The sequence below is a fragment of the Pleurodeles waltl genome, chromosome 7 (genome assembly GCF_031143425.1).
Source record: "Pleurodeles waltl isolate 20211129_DDA chromosome 7, aPleWal1.hap1.20221129, whole genome shotgun sequence".
Lineage (NCBI taxonomy): Eukaryota > Metazoa > Chordata > Amphibia > Caudata > Salamandridae > Pleurodeles > Pleurodeles waltl.
This window is the reverse complement of record NC_090446.1, coordinates 1,036,161,836-1,036,180,780: the sequence shown is the minus strand read 5'-3', so window position 1 is coordinate 1,036,180,780 and position 18,945 is coordinate 1,036,161,836. Positions and strand designations below refer to the sequence as shown.

The window sequence follows — 18,945 nt, the reverse complement described above, 5'->3', positions numbered from 1 at the left end:
CTACACAAATGACCCATTTGTGAATTCAGAATTTTGTCTACCTTTCAGAAATGTTTAGCTTTCCGGGACCCAGCATATGTTTCACACCCATTTCTGTCACTAACTGGAAGGAGGCTAAAAGCATAAAAAGTAGTAAAAATGGGACATGTCCCAGTAAAATGCCAAAATTGTGTTGAAAAATGTGGTTTTCTGATTCAAGTCTGCCTGTTCCTGAAAGCTGGGAAGCTGGTGATTTTAGCATCGCAAACCCTTTTGTTGATGCCTGTAGGAAGTTGACTCTGTATATACTATCTCAAAGTGAGAGATAGTGTGTACAGAGTCCAAGGGTTCCCCTTAGAGGTTGATATTGGCAAAATTAGATAATACTAATGCTCTATTTTGTGGTAGTGTGGGCGAGCAGGAGGCTTATCAGAGGGTAGTGTTAAGCATTTGTTGTACACACACAGGCAATAAATGAGGAACACACACTCAAAGACTTAACTCCAGGCCAATAGTTTTAATATAGAAAAATATATTTTCTTAATTTATTTTAGAACCACAAGATTTGAGGTAAGTACATAAAATGCAAGGTACTTCTCACAAGTAAGTATAGAACTTTGATTTAAAACAGTAGTACACACAGTTTTAGTTAAAATGGCAATAAGCTATTTTAAAAGTGGACACACTGCAAAAATCAACAGTTCCAGGGGGAGGTAAGTTTGGTTAGGTTTCTCAGGTAAGTAAAGCACTTACACAGTCAGTCTCCTGGGCATAGGCAGCCCACTGTTGGAGGGGTTCAAGGCAACCCCAAAGCTACAGCACCAGCAACACAGGGCCGGTCAGGTGCAGAGCTCAAAGGAGGGCCCAAAACACATAGGCGCCTATGAAGAACAGGGGTGCTCTGGTCCTAGTCTGCTTACAGGTAAGTACCTGCGTCCTCGGGGAGCAGACCAGGGGTGTTTTGTAGAGCACTTGGGGAGGACACACACACAAGCCCACAAAACACACCCTCGGCGGCACAGGGGCGGCCGGGTGCAGTAGGCAAAGTAGGCATTGGGTTTGCTATTGAAAGCAATGGAGGGACCCGGCGGTCACTTAGGCGATGCAGGCAGGGCACAGGGGGGCTTCTCGGGCCAGCCACTGACTGGGCTAGGATGAGGGACGCCTGCTGGTAGGTGGTTCCTCTCGGTCCTGGGGGCTTACCAGGCAGTATCGGTCAGGGGGAGCTTTTGGATCCTTTATGCATGCGTCACTGTGGGGTGCAGGGAGGTCGACGTAGGGTGTCCACATCGTTGGAGTCGCCTGGGAGTCCTCTCTGCAGTGTTCGTTGTCCTGGACTCGAGCCGGGGGTGTCGGGTACATAGTGTGAAGTCTCACGCTTCCGGCGTGAAGGGAAAGTCTCTTTAAAAGTTGCTTCAAACTTGCAAAGTTGTTGCAGTTTCTGAACAGTGCCTCTGTTCTCTGGAGTTTCTTGGTCCCCTAGGTGCAGGGCAGTCCTCAGAGGTCACTGGTCCCGTAGGATGCGTTGCTGTGCAGGTTCTTTGAGTCTGGAGACAGGCCGGTAGGGCTGGGGCCAAGTCAGTTGGTGTCTCCATTGTCTCTGCGGGGCTTTCAGGCCAGCAGTCCTTCTTCTTTCTTCAGGTTGCAGGAATCTTATTTCCTGGGTTCAGGGTCGCCCCTAAATACTGAATTTAGGGGTGTGTTTAGGTCTGGGGGGCAGTAGCCAATGGCTACTCTCCTTGAGGGTGGCCACACCCTCCTTATTCCCCCTCCCTGAGGGGAGGGGGGCACATCCCTATTCCTATTGGGGAATTCTCTAAAACCAAGATGGAGGATTTCTAAAGGCAGGGGTCACCTCAGCTCAGGGCACCTTAGGGGCTGTCCTGACTGGTAGGTGACTCCTCCTTGTTTTTCTCATTATCTCCTCTGGACTTGCGCCAAAAGTGGGGGCTGTGTCCAGGGGTTGGGCATCTCCACTAGCTGGAGTGCCCTGGGGCATTGTAATACGAAACCTGAGCCTTTGGGGCTCACTGCTAGGTGTTACAGTTCCTGCAGGGGGGAGGTGTTAAGCACCTCCACCCAGTGCAGGCTTTGTTTCTGGCCTCAAAGAGCACAAAGACTCTCACCCCAGGGGGTCAGAAACACGTCTCAGTGGCACGCTGGCACATACTAGTCAGTCCTACACTGAAGGATTGGGTAAAATACAGGGGGCATCTCTAAGATGCCCTCTGTGTGCTTTTTTTTAATACATCCAGCACTGGCATCAGTGTGGGTTTTTTATTCTGAGAAGTTTGATACCAAACTTCCCAGTATTCAGTGTAGCCATTATGGAGCTTTGGAGTTTGTTTTGACAAACTCCCAGGCCATATACCAAATATGGCCACCCTGTACTTAAACTGTCTAAGAACTGACTTAGACACTGTAGGGGCATATTGCTCATGCAGCTATGCCCTCACCTGTGGGATAGTGCACCCTACCTCAGGACTGTAAGGCCTGCTAGCGGGGTGACTTACCTATGCCACAGGCAGTATTTTGTGTTCATGGCATCCTGAGGGGGATGCCATGTAGACTTTGTGTGTGTTGGTGGGGAGAATAAGGCAATCTGCAATGGCAGTGTGCATGTGTTAGGTGAGGGGTCCCTTAGGGTGGCACAATACATGCTGCAGCCCTTAGGGACCTTTCCCTGGTCACAGGGCCCTTGGTACCACAGGTACCTTTTACAAGGGACTTATCTGTGTGCCAGCGGTGTGCCAATTGTGGAAACAATGGTACATTTTTAGTTAACGAACACTGGTGCTGGGGCCTGGTTATCAGGGTCTCAGCACACTTCTCAGTCAAGTCAGCATATCAGGCAAAAAGTGGGGGGGTAACTACAACAGGGAGCCATTTTCCTACAATTCCATTTTCAGGGAAAAAACCACAAGCCTTCTTCTGCAGCCCTTTTTCCCCATTTGTATTTTGTCTAATTGTTTGGTCTCCTTCAGGGGAACCCATTAACTCTGGGTACCTCTAGAATCCCTAGGATGTTGGAATAAAAGGACGCAAATTTGGCGTGGGTAGCTTATGTGGACAAAATGTTATTAGGGCCTAAGTGCGAACTGCCCCAAATAGCCAAATAAAAGGCCTGGCACCTGAGGGGGGGAAAGGCCTGGCAGCGAAGGGGTTAAGGGCCTTCTTTGTAATAAAATTGCGATAAGCCTGTTAGCACTGAATATGTGTAATGTACTGTGCTCTTCAGGGGTTAAAATATGGTTGTTCTGCATTACTCTCTGCTATTTTTGTGTATGGTTATGCCTTCTAGTGTCTAACTATACAGTTACATGACCATGTTTTTTACAAGTGCTATTTTCATTGTGGGGTCATCTAGGGACTGTTCTAAGCATTACAGTCATATCAACATACTAAAATATTCCTGACACGGAAACTTATCCCATAATGCTTTGCAGGGCAGTACTTTTACAAAACATGTTTTCTCATAACTCAGCCTGTGGTGGTCCTAGGACAATGGGACCACCTGCAAATCATTGACCACGGTGTGCTCTTTCTGTCTACATCATATCTGGGTCTATTTAGTGGGGACTACAAAATAATAATCCCTTTACTATTCATTGTCATCATTTTAAGTTTTCTTATGCCTGGAAGTATTGTTTTACAGCTAGGAGAAGTTTTGTTTTATGGGCCTTGTTTGTAATATCATTGTAATAGTTCTGCTATCCTTGAAAATGTGTAATGCACTATGTCCTCCAGGGTTAAATGTATAGCTATACTGCATTACTTTCTCCCATTCTTTTTTTGCTGTGGCTATGCTCTCTAAGGGCTGACTGCATGTTTACGTGACCATGTTTCCTCCAAATGCTATTTTTATTGTGGTGTTCTTTAGGGGCTGTTTTGAGTATTGCAGTCAACATATTATAATATTTGTGGCACCAAAACTCACCCCATAGTGCTTTTTAGGACATTACTTTTACAAAACATTTTTGCTCATAACTCAGCCTGTGTTAGTCCTAGGACAATGAGACCACCTTCAAAATGCTCTTTTTGTCTACATCATATCTGGGTTCCCCACACTATGTTAGTGTGGACCCCACAACAAGAACCCCTCCCACCACTCACTGTCTGTTATGCTTTTTCAGGGCTACAGCGTTTGCTTTACAGCTGAGAGAAGTTTTGTTTTAAAGACCTTGTATATAATATCATTGCAGTAGACCTGGTAGCCCTAAAATGCCCTCTGGGGCAAAGTATATGGTTACGCTACAATACCACCGCACAGCCTTCTGAAATCAGAAGGAGCAATTTTGCAAAACTACAGGAGTCTGCTTCTCAAATTACTCTTCTGGACGCAACCTAGCGGTAAGTGTACTTCCTTCTTACTACTATGTACATCGTAGGTGGCACTTCAGAGCATTAGTTTCCATTGTGGCACAGTGTTTAAGCTTAAGCTTCTACTCCGTTAGAGTATGAACTGATGTATCAGATATATGGACAAATGCACACACTTTGACCTGTGTGGAGACCCAAGAGTAAGACAATTAATACTACTACTTGAAAGAGTGCGGAATGCTAGAAACTTTCTGTGTTAGCGACTTACAAAAAACTGTAAAGGCTGGGCATAGTTTATTGTAGGATGACACGTAGGTGACAATTACTGAGCATTCCCTGCACCTGTAAAAGGGGTACCCACATAAGAATTGATTTTGGAAGTCTAGCTAGATTGTCTTATGGACAGCAGGTCTTTTCTTTTTTATTTACTCTTGTTTCAATTGAGTGCAGCATCATCAAGGGCATAAATAGTGGCCTTAAAATTCTTCATTGGCCACTAAATAATTGAACTCTTTTTACTATAGTTTGCACCGTGGACAACACGCAACAAAACTTTGTACCTTTATACCCTACAATAAAAAGAAACAGTTATTTAACCAACTCATTTAATTACTTGCTCATGGGACGGGACCTCCTCAGGTGTTTTGGTGCACGCACAAATTAACCCCATTTTAGTACATCCTGCACGTGGGATAATTCTTGTGTTGTAGGCAACAAACAAAAACTGTTTGCACTCTAGGCTCATATTAAAAGGAAGCAATGGCAGATTTTCTCCATGTACATCAAGTCACCATGAAGTCGACTTATCAGGAAATTTGCAATACTTAACCTTCTACAGGCAAAGCACTGCATGGCTATTAACTGGTTAGGATCTACCCCACCAAAGCATTCACACTAGCTCAGGGATGTCTCAGAATGAGCGACTTCGAAAGAGATACGAATGAAACATGTCTGTTTGGACGAAAAACTGGAAGAAGATGTAAGGGTGTGAGCCCCAATGCTCTCCATTTCAAAAGAACCTCCAGACGCTATCTCTGTGATCACCACACCGGAATGATCTCCCTGGGGTCCTGGGGCACCACTGCTAGGAGTGGTCCGGGGGTCCTGGGAGTGGACAAGATGTTCTCTTGCCACTTCTGTGATGCTACCACACATTACTTATCCCTCACACCTGTAATGTGTTTTTCCTGCTAAATGTTCAACTCATTCATGCATTTGAATGCATGTGCCTTAGCTTTGTCCTTTTTAAAGCAAACCGGATGAAGAATTTTGGACACTGGAGTCTTTCCTTTAGGCTGCATATTGACATTCTTAAGAGACTTTGCAGCCTTCCTGAAGTAAAGCGGACATGAACATTTAAGACGTTATATTGGAAAAAGTGCTCCGGGGTCCCCACAGGCAGGGGGAACTATTCAACGCTTATGACTATCATGGAAATACCCCTAAGAGAGAACTGGAGTTACAGGTAAGAAACTTCCTTTCATAGGAGGAGAGGGTAAGGCTGAAGGACACCTATGGGTTGTGCGCTACAAATATCAGTGTTTTCTAGTTTGCGCTTATTACTGATATGTGGCAACCTTTTGTTTACATTGAAGGCCCACTGGGTTTGTATTGAGGCCATCCTGGCAAGTGTAACAATAAAACCAGAGGTGGAGAGGGGAAAATGGAGCAAAACCTAGGGAAATTGGGAGTTAACTGTTCTCTGTGGTCTGAGAAATAATCTGGATTTGAAACATCTTTTTGTTATGTCACTGTGTACATTAGGGGGAAGAGAGCAGAGTTCATTAGAAAACACTTCATAGCACTCACTGACATAGAGATGGAGCACAACTCTATGTCCTCCTGCGTAAGGCTATGTTTGAAGAGAAATGCAAGAGCAGATGTTGAAGTATTAATATGTAATTTACGAGTATTGATTTAAATCCCTTCTAGTCGTGTGGTTCGCCGTGTACTTTGGCTCAGATGGCAGAGTAGACAAGGTGACCCACCCAATCAAGACCTTTATTGTGCTCACCAAGCTATTGGCATGTGACCCTTGAGAGACAGGAGGAAGATCCATCAGTTCTTAGTGGTCTGCAGGTTCACCTATTGGAGGTGGATGGCCCTTTGTGCAGCAGGCCCTGTACTTTGAACAGAATGTTGGTTGTGCGAAGGAACCATTGAAAGGGTGGGAGGACCAGCCATTGATCTTACTACTATAGATCTAATTTTGGATGGCAGGCAGTTTGTTATATGCCCCAAAGACACTCTTTCAGTATGTAAACATGTTAGAATTAGAGTCCTGGATGGAGGATACATACATTCAGATGGATCTTCCACTTCAGTATTAACGGCTAAGAACATAAAGGCTGATCCTACAAAATACGGGACCTCTGCGCATTGGAATTCTTTTCATTTTTCCTTCAGTGGACAACAACTCACCTGCTCTACAGGAAACCCTTGAGAAAACAACTGATAACTGAGCTCTTTAAACTACCTTTTGAATGCTCAGTGGAGTTAAGTGAAGTAGTGACTGAACATTTTCATATGTGGTGGTCTACCCCTGTACTCGACCAGTCTCAAACTGCCTCAAAAAGAGACTTACAGTAGTCCTTTCTTCTCACTGTCCCTACATCAGCTACTGTGATGTAAGTCTTCTTATTATCTAATTTTTAGACATCTTTGCCTGCCAGCCCATTTCCTGTTGAGTTATATAAAAGTGCCCTAAAGTGGTATTTCGACAGTTGTTCGATGTTATATGAAACAAATGCATACATAAATGCATTTGTGATATTAAAATAGCTTATCAGTCCTCAAGACATTTAAGTGAAATGTGTCATAATGTTGTGAAATAGGTCTGTTTCTCTTGGGGTTTCCAGGGTACTATTGAAGACACCCTGGCAAAGTGGTTCAGGATCTGAGTTGAGCATTCCTTTGGTTTACATCCTGCAGCTGGAGAACCAGTAACACCCAAGAAACTTGATTTCTGCAGCATTGGTTTTGTTTAGGATTACTTAGGTCTCGTTGGGTAGTTGTTACACTGTGTAATGCAAAATCAAGGACTTCAAAATGAAAGTCATTTTTGGTTACAAGTGATTAATACCATAGTGAACTTCTTTTCTTTCTCCTTATATGGAACATTACCAGCTGCGGCGGTTGTGGCTGTGTGTAAGCAATGCCTCATTACAAGCATCAGCAACAACACTGTGTAGGATCCATAATTTTACCCGTTTGTATAGAGCATTATTCAGCAAAAATCTCAAGGTGGCGGATCACCCAGAAGAGCATTGCTTGTGCAGCTAAAAAAGGAATGTGTTTAGATTTCAGTGAAAGTAGGAGCGATTGACTATGAAGGTCTAATGATATTGACGGAGATGACCCCAGTGCTTGTAAGGGAAAATAAACAATGTAATGACCTCAGTTATTTGGGGCCCAACAGTACAAACATTTGAAGACGAGTGAATATAAGATTAACTGGGATCCAATCCAGAATGGTGCGGCTTTTGGAAATTATCTGATTACTGCGAATACGATTTCACGATTTCCCTGCGCCTCCGTTTTGTGGTTGCAGAACCTGTTCGTGCCTGAGCCTACTTTTAGAATCCTTTCAATTGAAATCCGGTTAGACTTTTCTACCAATATTCACTAACTTTGCAGTTTATCTCAAACCAAAAAATGACATTTCCGTTATTTTTCTTTGTATTTGTTTTCTTAGAAACTATAATACCACCGTCAGACTGAAGCATTTACCTTAGTGTTTGTTTTTGCGCCCACCCCCTACATGATAGTTGTTTACCTACAGCTTAATTTGAGTAAATAATCTTGTTGTGACCCCAACATACATTTCATTCGAGAAGAACTATTGTACTTTATTCACAATTATTACTTATTTTTGAGCTGAGCATGAGAGCGGTCTTATGAAATATACAGTAAATATTTCCTCTTCCTTTATAATAGTCAGATAGCCAGATGTTTATTGGTGGACTGGCACTACCCCTCTATTTCTCACTCATACCTCTCAATTCTAATCCCAAATGATGTTCTTATCTAAAACCTATGTGATAAGAATTAGGTAACTACAATGTTTGATAACTGCGGCAGATCTGGAATCAGCTCAGTGTAAAACAGAAGTGATGGGAAAGCCCGCCCTGCAGAATGGAATGCTGTTGCTTTAAGAAGAGGTGGTCTGCCTGATTTCCTAGCGTAAACACGATCGATTTTGAACAGTCTCCTACTGTTCGCCCCTTTCCCCCATTTTGGAGCAGGAAGCATTCCCACGCTTAAAAATAACGCAATATATTCATAATAAACAGCGGGCTTTTTCTCTTCTTCTCATCTGAAATCCACCAAAACTGAAGCAAAATCCAAGTGACTGCTCGGAGCAGCTGTGTGGCCTGGAGTTCGCTGGGGAAGCGGCTTCCTGCAGTCCCTATTCATCACCTGCTTCAAAGGCGGCCTTGCTGCTATAGTTTGCAGACCAGGTAGGGTGCCTTTGTGCGCAGCCTGGGAGGATTAGTATCAAAGCTGCGGCGACCAGGCCTTGGGTCCCGGGCTGCCATTCAGCCCTAGCAGGAAGAGGCTAAGTCCGGCCAAGGTCACGATATCCAGTGTGGTGGGGACTGGGAAAGGGGCCTGAGAAGAGAAAGCTTCTTATGAAATCATGGCACAAGCTTGCAGCCCAGCAGGTGCTCCTCCGAAACACGTACATCTGTTTATATTGATGTACGGAGCCGACAGTGAGCTAATAAAGCTTTCTTTTTGAAAATCATATTTAAGAATAGGGGGAGGGGATTACGCGGGGCAAGACAACTATTAGCCTATTCAATTTAACAAGCTTCTGTTTGAGAAATAAGGAAGAAATTCTTAAATTCTTTTTTTAAACCATGTTTAGTGTCTTCTACCGATCAGCAACTTAATACACATAAATGTACACACTGCAACATGAGGAATGATATTTGGGATTCAGGAGACTGGGCAAAGACATTGGTTTCCAGCTAGTAAATTCTCTTGTTTGATGCACATTTTTTTTAAATTTTGGGGCAAATCAATTCAAGATGTCCTCCGCCTTATGCAGGTGAGGTAACAGTGATGTAAAAATGATGGTTAGTTGGTGAAGGGATATTACACATTGCGAACGTTGTCATGACGACAAGGATGAGCAATTGATGAACTGTCTCCTCATTATCCAATCAGATCGTGGAGCTGAAGCTGGAGCATGAGCAGATGAAGGCACACCTATTCCAGCAGCACAACAAGGAGAAGGACTGCCTGGTCCAAGACCATGAACGGGAAATTGAGAAACTGGAGAAGCAGATAGACAATACCATGCAGGAATATGAGGAAAAGGCGCAGGAGCAACGAATGCAAGATGCACAGGTAAAACCGATCATTGATATTTTAAAGGCGCCAGCGGAAAAAATGAAATACATATACATGTTATGCGGTGCGCTGTAAAAATATTTATGTTGCTAATGCTTCGCGTTTGGTGCGAAATTGACATTCCCTTTCCTTTTGGAACATGGCACACTCAGGCTTAAAAGTGCAGAAACCACAGGCTACCAGATTAAAAATCCCATGGTGCGCCATAACTCGGCCTCCTATTTATAATCTTGCCTCGTTTTCTTTCATGATGGATTTCAGGGTTTTTTCCATTAAAAAAAAAAAGAGAGATCCTGTCGCTCCTCCCTCACCAACCCCTCCCTTGCCATTTGCCTCCTTCCTCAAAACCCAATAGAGGGAAAAATCTGATTCATTTAAGCATTCCACCCCTAGCCCCCTTCATCCACGCTCGGCAGGTGGCCATTGATATCTGCTTTCAGAAATGACCAAATTGTAGTTATTTTTTGTAAATTTTCCCCTTTATATTTTCTTTTTTATCAGATTACATCTGTCTGAGTAAGGCTTGTTCAGTTTAGGACCGTCCCACATCGGGGTTATGATTTTCTCTTGCACACATACACAAGACAGAGCTTCGCCCTCCCTATCCTTTCTTTGTATAGGCACGGTTGGACGCCATTTGTCAGACTAACTAACCTCCAGCTGTGGCTGCATTTGACTCTTCAAAGTTCTGGATCAAATCTGCACTGTCAGCATGGAAAACTATTTTTATTAAGTTACCAACGAGAACGTAATTTTTTCTGTGTTTTTACATATTGTTTTTAATATTATTTGGTAGTTTGGTATAAGTGCAGAACAAAGAGGCCTGAGAACCAGAAAGCGCAAATCGCTCATAAAAAGAATATGATATATCTTTACAAAATGTTGCCATTTACTTTTGAGTTTTGTAGGCCTTTGACTTATAAAAGGTAAATTGTTGTTTTTCGTCAATAAGGACATTGAAATTTAACCACATATGTATTACCTATTACATATTAGTGGACCTCTCTTTCTTACATATTGTACATCTTTGCGAACATAACTGTTGTGGCAGTTTCAAAATATGCTCCCATTTCCTTCCAGCCATTCAAATAAATTATTTATTTAGCATATTTTATGTATATTGGTGAGCGCATAGAGAAGATGGTAGGACTATGTCTGAATCTTGCCTTTAACAACATTATTCGGAATTAGAGTGAGTGCTGTTTTCTGGTAAGAAAGTTCTCAGACATTTGTTACCCAGATTAACACAGGATTCTTACCAAGTCAATCTTTGACTCCACCTACCAGATGAATGCAGCCTTCTATCAATGTAAATGCGGAGCATGCTAACAATCAAGTAAATTGTTTCAGCTGATGACACTGGTGAACAAAATGTCCACCTGTATGACTCAGTTACGTTCTTAACATATAGGCTCTGCTCTTTAGTAGGCACAGTAGATAATAGGACAGAGAGTTGTATGACATTCCGGTATTATATAAAACATGTTAGTGCATGCAGACATGATTGCTAAATCTGTGGTGCTCATGCTTACAACTTCCCTATGATTGGAGGGGCATATTGGGCGTCAAACATTTTCTTGGCTTCTCCTATGAAATTACTATTTTGTTCCTTGATGCAATTTTTGGGGAGTGAGTAAAGAAAATAATCCAGAAGGTCGTGTGTATGTCAATTAGCTAAATGTCTCTCGTTTGATAATTAGAGTTCTTACCAGCTATCTTATCTTGCATTCTTAAGCAAGTTCAAGTCAGGTTTGTGAAATCTTTGCAAATCTACTTATGTCTGACAAACTAGAAGAAGTGTGTTAAAAAAATGTAACAGACCTCCATTTATGCACCTGGAATCGAGAACAACATCCCTGCCCCAATTCTGCTTCTGTTGAGGCAAGAGCTGAAGAACCGCCTTTTTGAAGAACACTTCATCTCCCAAACCCTGCAGTTCAACTCTTAGAACCCAACATGCAGTCACTGTCTGTCTGAGTGTTCTGTTCCCTTTTGGCTACGCTTATGCTACACGAATATGGCATAAGTATACACATGGAATATCAGTTGTCAGCGCTCCTAACTCTCATTGCTTATTTGGTCGTTGTTTATTGCTGCGCCAGTCTTTACACCAAAAGTTACCATCATCATTATTGCATATTGTGTTTTTTTCTCTGCTAAAAAGGAAGAATTGGCAAGCATTTTTCTCAAAAGAAATAGTGCTGCATGGCACACACTCAGCCTCAGAAAGATGGTGCCCATGGTCAGCAAAGATTAGCAGACGTGCAGCTAATCGTCATAAGATGGCCCTCAGCAAAATACACAGCACAAACCACTCGGAAAGTTAAATAAATAAATTTTCCATCTTAAAAAGCACATAACGCCAATTAATATGGTGTGAGTTAAGTCTGTTCTACTTCAACGTTCAAATATATTTTACAGCCATTTCAGAGAGACTGCAATCGCATTTGAACTATACTTGTGAATAAAACTAAACACATCAGAACCTGAATATTTATTAAAAGTACTTTTAGCGGCTTTAACATTTGGGAATGTAAACCAGAAACTGTAGTTTAATGCTGCGGGACGCATGAAACTCACATAATTCAAAAGACAGTAAAATGAACCAGTGTTTTCGAAGCAACAAAGACATCCTGATCTCGGCCAACAAAGGATCATGTTCATCCTTGATTCAATTAATAAAGTTGGGCATTAACAGCCTTTGTGGTAGATGCTTGTATCAGGTCTTTGAGATTCCCAACACCAATGTTAACTGCTGTTCTTCTCTTGACTATGCTTAACTCCTGCTTACATGGTTTCCAAGTAGGTAAGGTGAAAAGGTTGGTGTGGTGGCCCTCAAAGCTCTGTCTCTGGCCAAATAGTTTATCTTTGTCTGCTCACAGTGTTGACTTAATCCCATCCTTCTTGCCCTATACAGATATTTCTGGATTGATGGATCTAAGATATTTTTATCCTTTGCTACTTTTGGTTGGCACCATTAAAAACCATCTCTTACATTGTGTGGCCATCCTCGAGAAAGTGCAGCTCTTTACATTCACTCTGAAGGTTGCTTCAGATCCCTTCCTGAAAGATCCTTTTGGCCTCTTCCTTTTCCCCTTCATACTGTTGCTCCTGTCCCATTCCCCTCTATTCCGTAATTCTTTTGTAATCCTTTTTGAGTTATCACTTTCTTTTGATGGTCACATTTCTCGGATATCAGTGTCATCTTAAACTTTATAGCGAGTGATGTGTTAAATGTATTTATTTGTATTTTTTATGACTACTTTACTGTACCAAAGACCAGACAACCTACTACAGAAATACTAATCACATAACAATTTTAGGTTTTTGTGAGTGACAAAAAGATCATCCCGAAAGTAAACTGTGAACGTTGCAGTCGCTAGGTATGATTACATGGAATAATTAGCACATAAATATTTGCATACGCAAATGAGAATTGGTACAAAGATGCATGAATGTGTTACGCTTTTATTGAGCGTGATTGGTAGAAAGATGCATGAAAGTTATGCTTTTATTGAGGCAGATTGTACAAAGATGCATCAAGAAGTTTTGCTTTTATTGAGTGTGATTGGTACGAAGATGCATGAACTAGTTATGCTTTTAGTGAGCATGATTGGTACAAAGATGCATGAAGTAGTTATGCTTTTATTGAGCGTGAATCTGGTCTCAGCGAGGCAGTAAATTGTTGTGTAGATCATGGGAAAGATGATAGATATTCGAAGATAGAAAGACAATTTGGATACCCATACAATGCTTATGTAATTCCTTATACAGAATATTGAGACATTTATAAAATTCATTAATCAGTCTATTACAAGGCATTGGGACTGCTCCGTCAAGCTCTTGGAAAGATGTAGCTCTGTGTAAAGTGCAGTATTTGCAAGAGCAATAATGTCAGTTATTTTATTAATTGAAGGAGTAATGTAAACACATTTAGTTGCAATGGAAAAGAGTTCCGTACTAGGGCTGGTAGCATGAGAACTAATGTTTGTAGTTTTTTCTTATTTGGCTGTCTTTGTTGATGGATGGAATAGCTGTGGTTTATTCTTTAGCCACTCCAGTTGACTAATTTGTTGGCAGGTTAGTCTGGGGTGGTAGGATATAACGTGTGGTGCATTATTATAAGTTTTTAACTTGATGCAAGTACTGAGATGGTACCTACATCAAGAACATCTAGAAGAAAGTGGTAAGTCCAAAAAAGAATGAGGTGAAAATAATATTACAACAGATTAATCCTAATTTTAAAATAATTTTAAAAATAGTGATTTATGGACTAAATAAAGCACTTACGTGTGTCTCCTGGTAAACAAGCCACACCTTTATGAAGCAGGTATCAGTTACAGACCTACACAACATCTGCCTTTGGTGTCTCGGATCCAAGCATGATTCAAAGTCATGCGTCAGATGCTTCCTTAAGGACAAATAGGTCATCATGTAGTGGGAGGCAAGGTTGTATGTAGCCAAGCACAAAAAGCAGGACAAGCAGTTGTTTAAGTCCAAGCCCTGTTCCTCCTTCAATTCCTAGTCCAGGTTTTTGGCATTGGGTAAGTTCAGGACAGAGCTGAAGGTCAAGCTTCAGTGTAAGCACAAGAAGATTAGAAAGGAGTCATCTCCCCATCAATCCCACTCCGTGGTGAGATTACGCAGTCAGCACTCAATAGGTCCAACTACTACCCCATTCCCCAGATGTAGCCGATCTACTATGAAGTCCCTTGGCCATCTTCTACTCCACAGCATGTAGAGGCGTTAGAGAACATCATGCTGCAGCTTTTTTGGACGATCTGGCCTACCCCTAGAGTGCCTTTGTGCTGCATGGATCCGCTGGGTCCTCTGACAGACTTTCCTAGCACTAACTGGCCTCATTAGGCCTCTCCCTGGCCCCCAACAACACTAGGCTGCACCCTTACCCTTTACCCTGTTTGGCTGCTTTGGCACTGTCCCAGCCCTGAAGCCACAAGTTCTGGACACAACCCCAAAAAACGATCTTGGATCCGGAGTGAAGATCAGATGTGGAGTAGAGGTTAGTCAGATCCTGACAAGTGTCTTTTTACAAGATCACTAAGACACAGCCCATGGTGTTGGAGGATTTTCCGACAGTGCTCTTGCCTTGACCCCAGTATTTTCAGTGTTGTGAGGCCATTTTTATAAGCCTCTGACTTATGCTTGTACGTTTTCAAGGTGCAGGCTACTCTTACTACAATGTTCTGAATTCTCTGAGTCTTTGTTGAACCATTCAAGTACGCTGGCACACCAAGTATTGATTATATGATTGTACTCCTGACAACTTAGTTGTCGTACTCCAACACACATTTTTTAGTGTTTGTGGGAGGTATAGTGAGGCTGTATAGTATTTTTTTCTGCTTCTCATTTCCTTTTTAGTTTGCAAGATATTACCCCAGAGAGGGCAGTGAGTAACCCCATATATCTTTTTGATTGACCAAGATATAGGCAGCGGCTCCCCCGTTATGGCAGAGGAGTGTTGCCACCCTGCCATCATACACAAACATGAAAAACAAAATGATAATAAAACAATTCTTTTATAATTCTATTTTTCTTCATGAGCCAAGTCTTAGGGGGGGGGCCATCATGAAAACAGCACTGAAGCGATCATGGAGGAGGAGTGGTGGACACTGCTGCAAGTGTGCATTTTGGTTTGGCCATCTGTCTTAGGACAACCAAACCAATATGCGCACTGAGACCTCTGCAACCCGAGCTACGTTGCCGAGTAGAGAATAGCAGGCACAAACTGCCAGTCCCCATGGGAGCGCAAAACTAGCCCGCTCAGACCAATCCCAGAACCTCTCTCATGCTGGGTAATAGTATTACCAGCTTGAGAGCAGTGACTGGATTCACGTAGGGAACTCTGGGAGCCTAAGCATTAGCAGCAGAGGAGCACCATGGCGGTGAGCAGTACGTAGGTGCTTTTACTTTCTTTTTGTTACTGCCCTCCCCTGCACCCCCCACATGCGTGTGCTGCCCCACTACATAGCAGCCACTACTGGATACAAGCTGTTGCAATAATTGATCCTCGACGGAACATTGGGTTCTACCACCTTGGCATGCTTCTCCGTGGGGAGAAAAGACAAGGTTCTCCTTATCAACCATAGCATGGCAGAGTTGCTGAAGGCTGAGGCATCCACTTGTGGTGCCAAGGAAATGTTCTGATCGAACATCACTCCCACGCATTTGCCCTGTTCTATGGGAGAAGAGGGGAGCCCAGTATTATGGGTCTAAAGGATGGCATCCAAATGAGCACTGTTCCTTCCTAGCAGAATGAGCTTGACCTTATCACCGTTAAATTTGAGATAGTTATAAGTCCTCCATTACTGGGCGGCAGTGAAGTAAATTTTGAGTTTGGCCATTGATGAGGAACCATTTCTGTCCAGTTTGCTTATTAACTAGTCATTGTTAGCAAAGCAAATGGACCTGTACCCAAAGGATCTATCCAGGCCAGACAGAGGACAAAGCTAATAGTATAGGTGAAAGGGACGAGCCTTTGGAAATCCTCCCGCTTGTCCCTTTCACCTTTGTTAATATGTGGCACACGTTATAAGTACCAACCCAATGATGTCTCACCAGCAATATTGCTGGAATCTCAAAGGGGACAAAATTAGGGCACATGCTGAAATTGAAGGGAACTTTTTTTCTCTTCCGTGATTGAATGTTCCACATTTTTAACGTGATTACTGGAAATACTTGGACTTCTTGATTTTCTCAGTAATGGTTGTTGTACTGCACAAAGTGGTGTTTCCTCACAAGACCATATAGCCTAGATGCACTCTTTCTTGTTAAGATGCGAATGAAGCTTTATGTTTTGTGACAGTTTCTGTATATTCACTTTAGACGTAAGGCTTTGTTTAATGCCTTTTTGGTACTAGTATTGACTAGCCACATTGTATTACCGTCTCTGCTGTCATATGTATTTGGAGTCTATGTTCAGCCTATGCAGATTTGCGCACAACAAACTCTCTATAAAGAATTATATTATCTGTGCTGTCACTAAGTCCTGCTGCCTAAAGCTCTTCTTCAGTACAAGCTGATGTAGATGTTGTTATTCAAGTTTCCTTGTAAGGCTATTAACAGAGAACCGGATTCTGTCATATCACACCACTACTCTGTTGCCTATTACCTATTCTGAATAATGATAAACAGGCTCATTCTTTGTCCCGCTAAAGTCGAAAATAGGCATAAGTAGTATTTTCTACCAATTTCACATTAGGAGTTGAGCGGAAATCACGCTTTTAGATTTTTGTGCCTACTCATATTCTGGTAGACACTGCCTCATGGAGTTTGCACAGGGATATGCAGTGCATAAACGGTATTTTCTGCAGTTTTGCCACATTATTCCACTTTCCCCACTCCACCAGAGAAAAATTGGAATTGGCACAAAAACAACTGGGGAACCCCTAATTAGATTTTGCCTCCGCATTTACAGTCAACTCGGAATGACAGGCATAGAGTTAGAATCTATTTTAAACTTCCAATATTATCTTTCAGTTTCTCTGTAATATCTTGATGTTAAATGTGTTGCATTCTATTCTATTGTAGATGCCTTTTGTCTATAATGTCTACTGATTGACTGTTTGACTTTTTTAGGTGTCACTCCACCTTTTCTTTTCCTGGGACTGTGCGCTGTACTTGTGGCCTCACAGTTTCAGAAATGTACACACTCTATTTTATATCCTATTTCATAATACTCCGTTTTTAAATTATGCTCACTTTTAACTGCCTATTCTCTTACCTCTAAATTATTTAATCATGTTGACGACTTAAGATACAAGTGCTACAAAATCTTTTTCCTATTTATAACGTGCATTTATCAAGTGAAACCTGTGTTCCAGCCCCTCTTATTGTTGGGTAACAGATCATACGTTGTTGGTGGGAATAGATGTACACGCCTCCCCGTATCTGGAGCCCACTGAAGGGCATCATAATAACGTTCTAAGTTAGGTTTTGGTACAGTCACGTACAATTGTATCATAGTGCCATCCTACTCGTGGAGAGATCCAGGTGTCTGTTTGTGTCTGTTTTATATAGGATCAAGCAAAAGCTGTCCGATATTGAAAGTTGCCTTACTCATGTTAAACCATAAGCCAGAGCAATCAAGACCTGTGATCAGACCACACAGTAGTACCGTTTGCCATGGCTTATGGAAAGTCTGCACAGAAGGCCAAGGTGTTATTTCTACCGAATGCACCCATTATGCATAGAGTAGCTACTTGTCCTGATCTTCCTATTAGTGTAACAGTTTCTGAATTTATTGTTAATATATCTGCAACTAAAGCAATATACGAATGAAGCAGCAGAGCTCTGTTGTTTTAGAACTACTCTCACATCCCATCCCCAATATTTGGTTTGGTGTTAAAAAAGCAACCATCCACCCCCAACTTCGACTTCAGAATGAAAACCAAATGCAGCTAAAAAGTAGTACTGTTCACTGGCTGAATTACAACATTAATGTAAGTAAGGGCAATCATGTATCACATAATGATATTTTCATACAGATTCCTCACCTTTTGAATATTCCCTGGGCGCCACATTGGATACCGAAACGTAAGCAGTATCTCTGCTTGCTGGTAGGTGGTGCCGAGTGGCTGTATGCTGTCATCGCTCTGCTTCAGAAGTGGTGCGCTGAACCACATTCAGGGGCTACTCGCACATGCTGACGTCATTTCCTTTCTTTCCGAGCCACCGGACGCGGATCTGGAGCTATCTCTTGTCTCTTCCTGAGCAACTTATCTTCTATAAATTGTTTGAAAATATCAATGTGCAAGGGAATTGTCAACTCAAAAGAGTACGAGTGTTTGAACCTTGTAGGGACAGTCACCAGCAAATGTCTGGAGACACCCCCATCAAGTTTACCTGTGGTGCCTCAAAGTCGTTCCCGTGGCTGGTCATTGCCAAAGTCTTTGAGTAAGTCGGAAAAAGGTCCAAGCAGACCCTTTTTGCCACTTTTAGGCTCCAGAAAAGGCGCAAGAGTGACAGCATACCTCTCAGCTTTGCTCCCCTTCTAAGACAATTCCGACCCTGGTCTCCAAGCAGCCTGAGTTTCAAGTGCCATTGGCAATTCCACCAAATTGTACAATTCTGTGAAGCGAAGCTGCAGCTCTTTGGCATATTATGAAGAGCCTCCAACTGGGACTTTCATCAACTTGTTTTGTACCATATTCTGTTAACACCAGGTGCCTCTTAGGGCATTATCTACCCTGCCACTTCAGCTGCATCAACAGTCTCGCCTCCTCTGTGGTTATGGTAGAGGCTTCCAATATAGCCATCAAGTTCAGTCTG

The 18,945-nt window shown here is 42.4% G+C and overlaps 1 protein-coding gene across 4 annotated transcripts in view; it reads left to right on the top strand.

Moving 5' to 3' along the window:
• The window catches only part of CEP112 (centrosomal protein 112), a 1,991,189-nt gene that overhangs the window by 1,232,102 nt on the left and 740,142 nt on the right, over positions 1 to 18,945 (top strand). For all 4 annotated transcript variants that reach the window (XM_069199882.1, XM_069199881.1, XM_069199883.1 and 1 more), the window contains one exon: positions 9,472 to 9,654. In XM_069199882.1, coding sequence (XP_069055983.1) covers positions 9,472 to 9,654 — 183 coding nt within the window. The remainder of the gene's footprint in view (positions 1 to 9,471; positions 9,655 to 18,945) is intronic.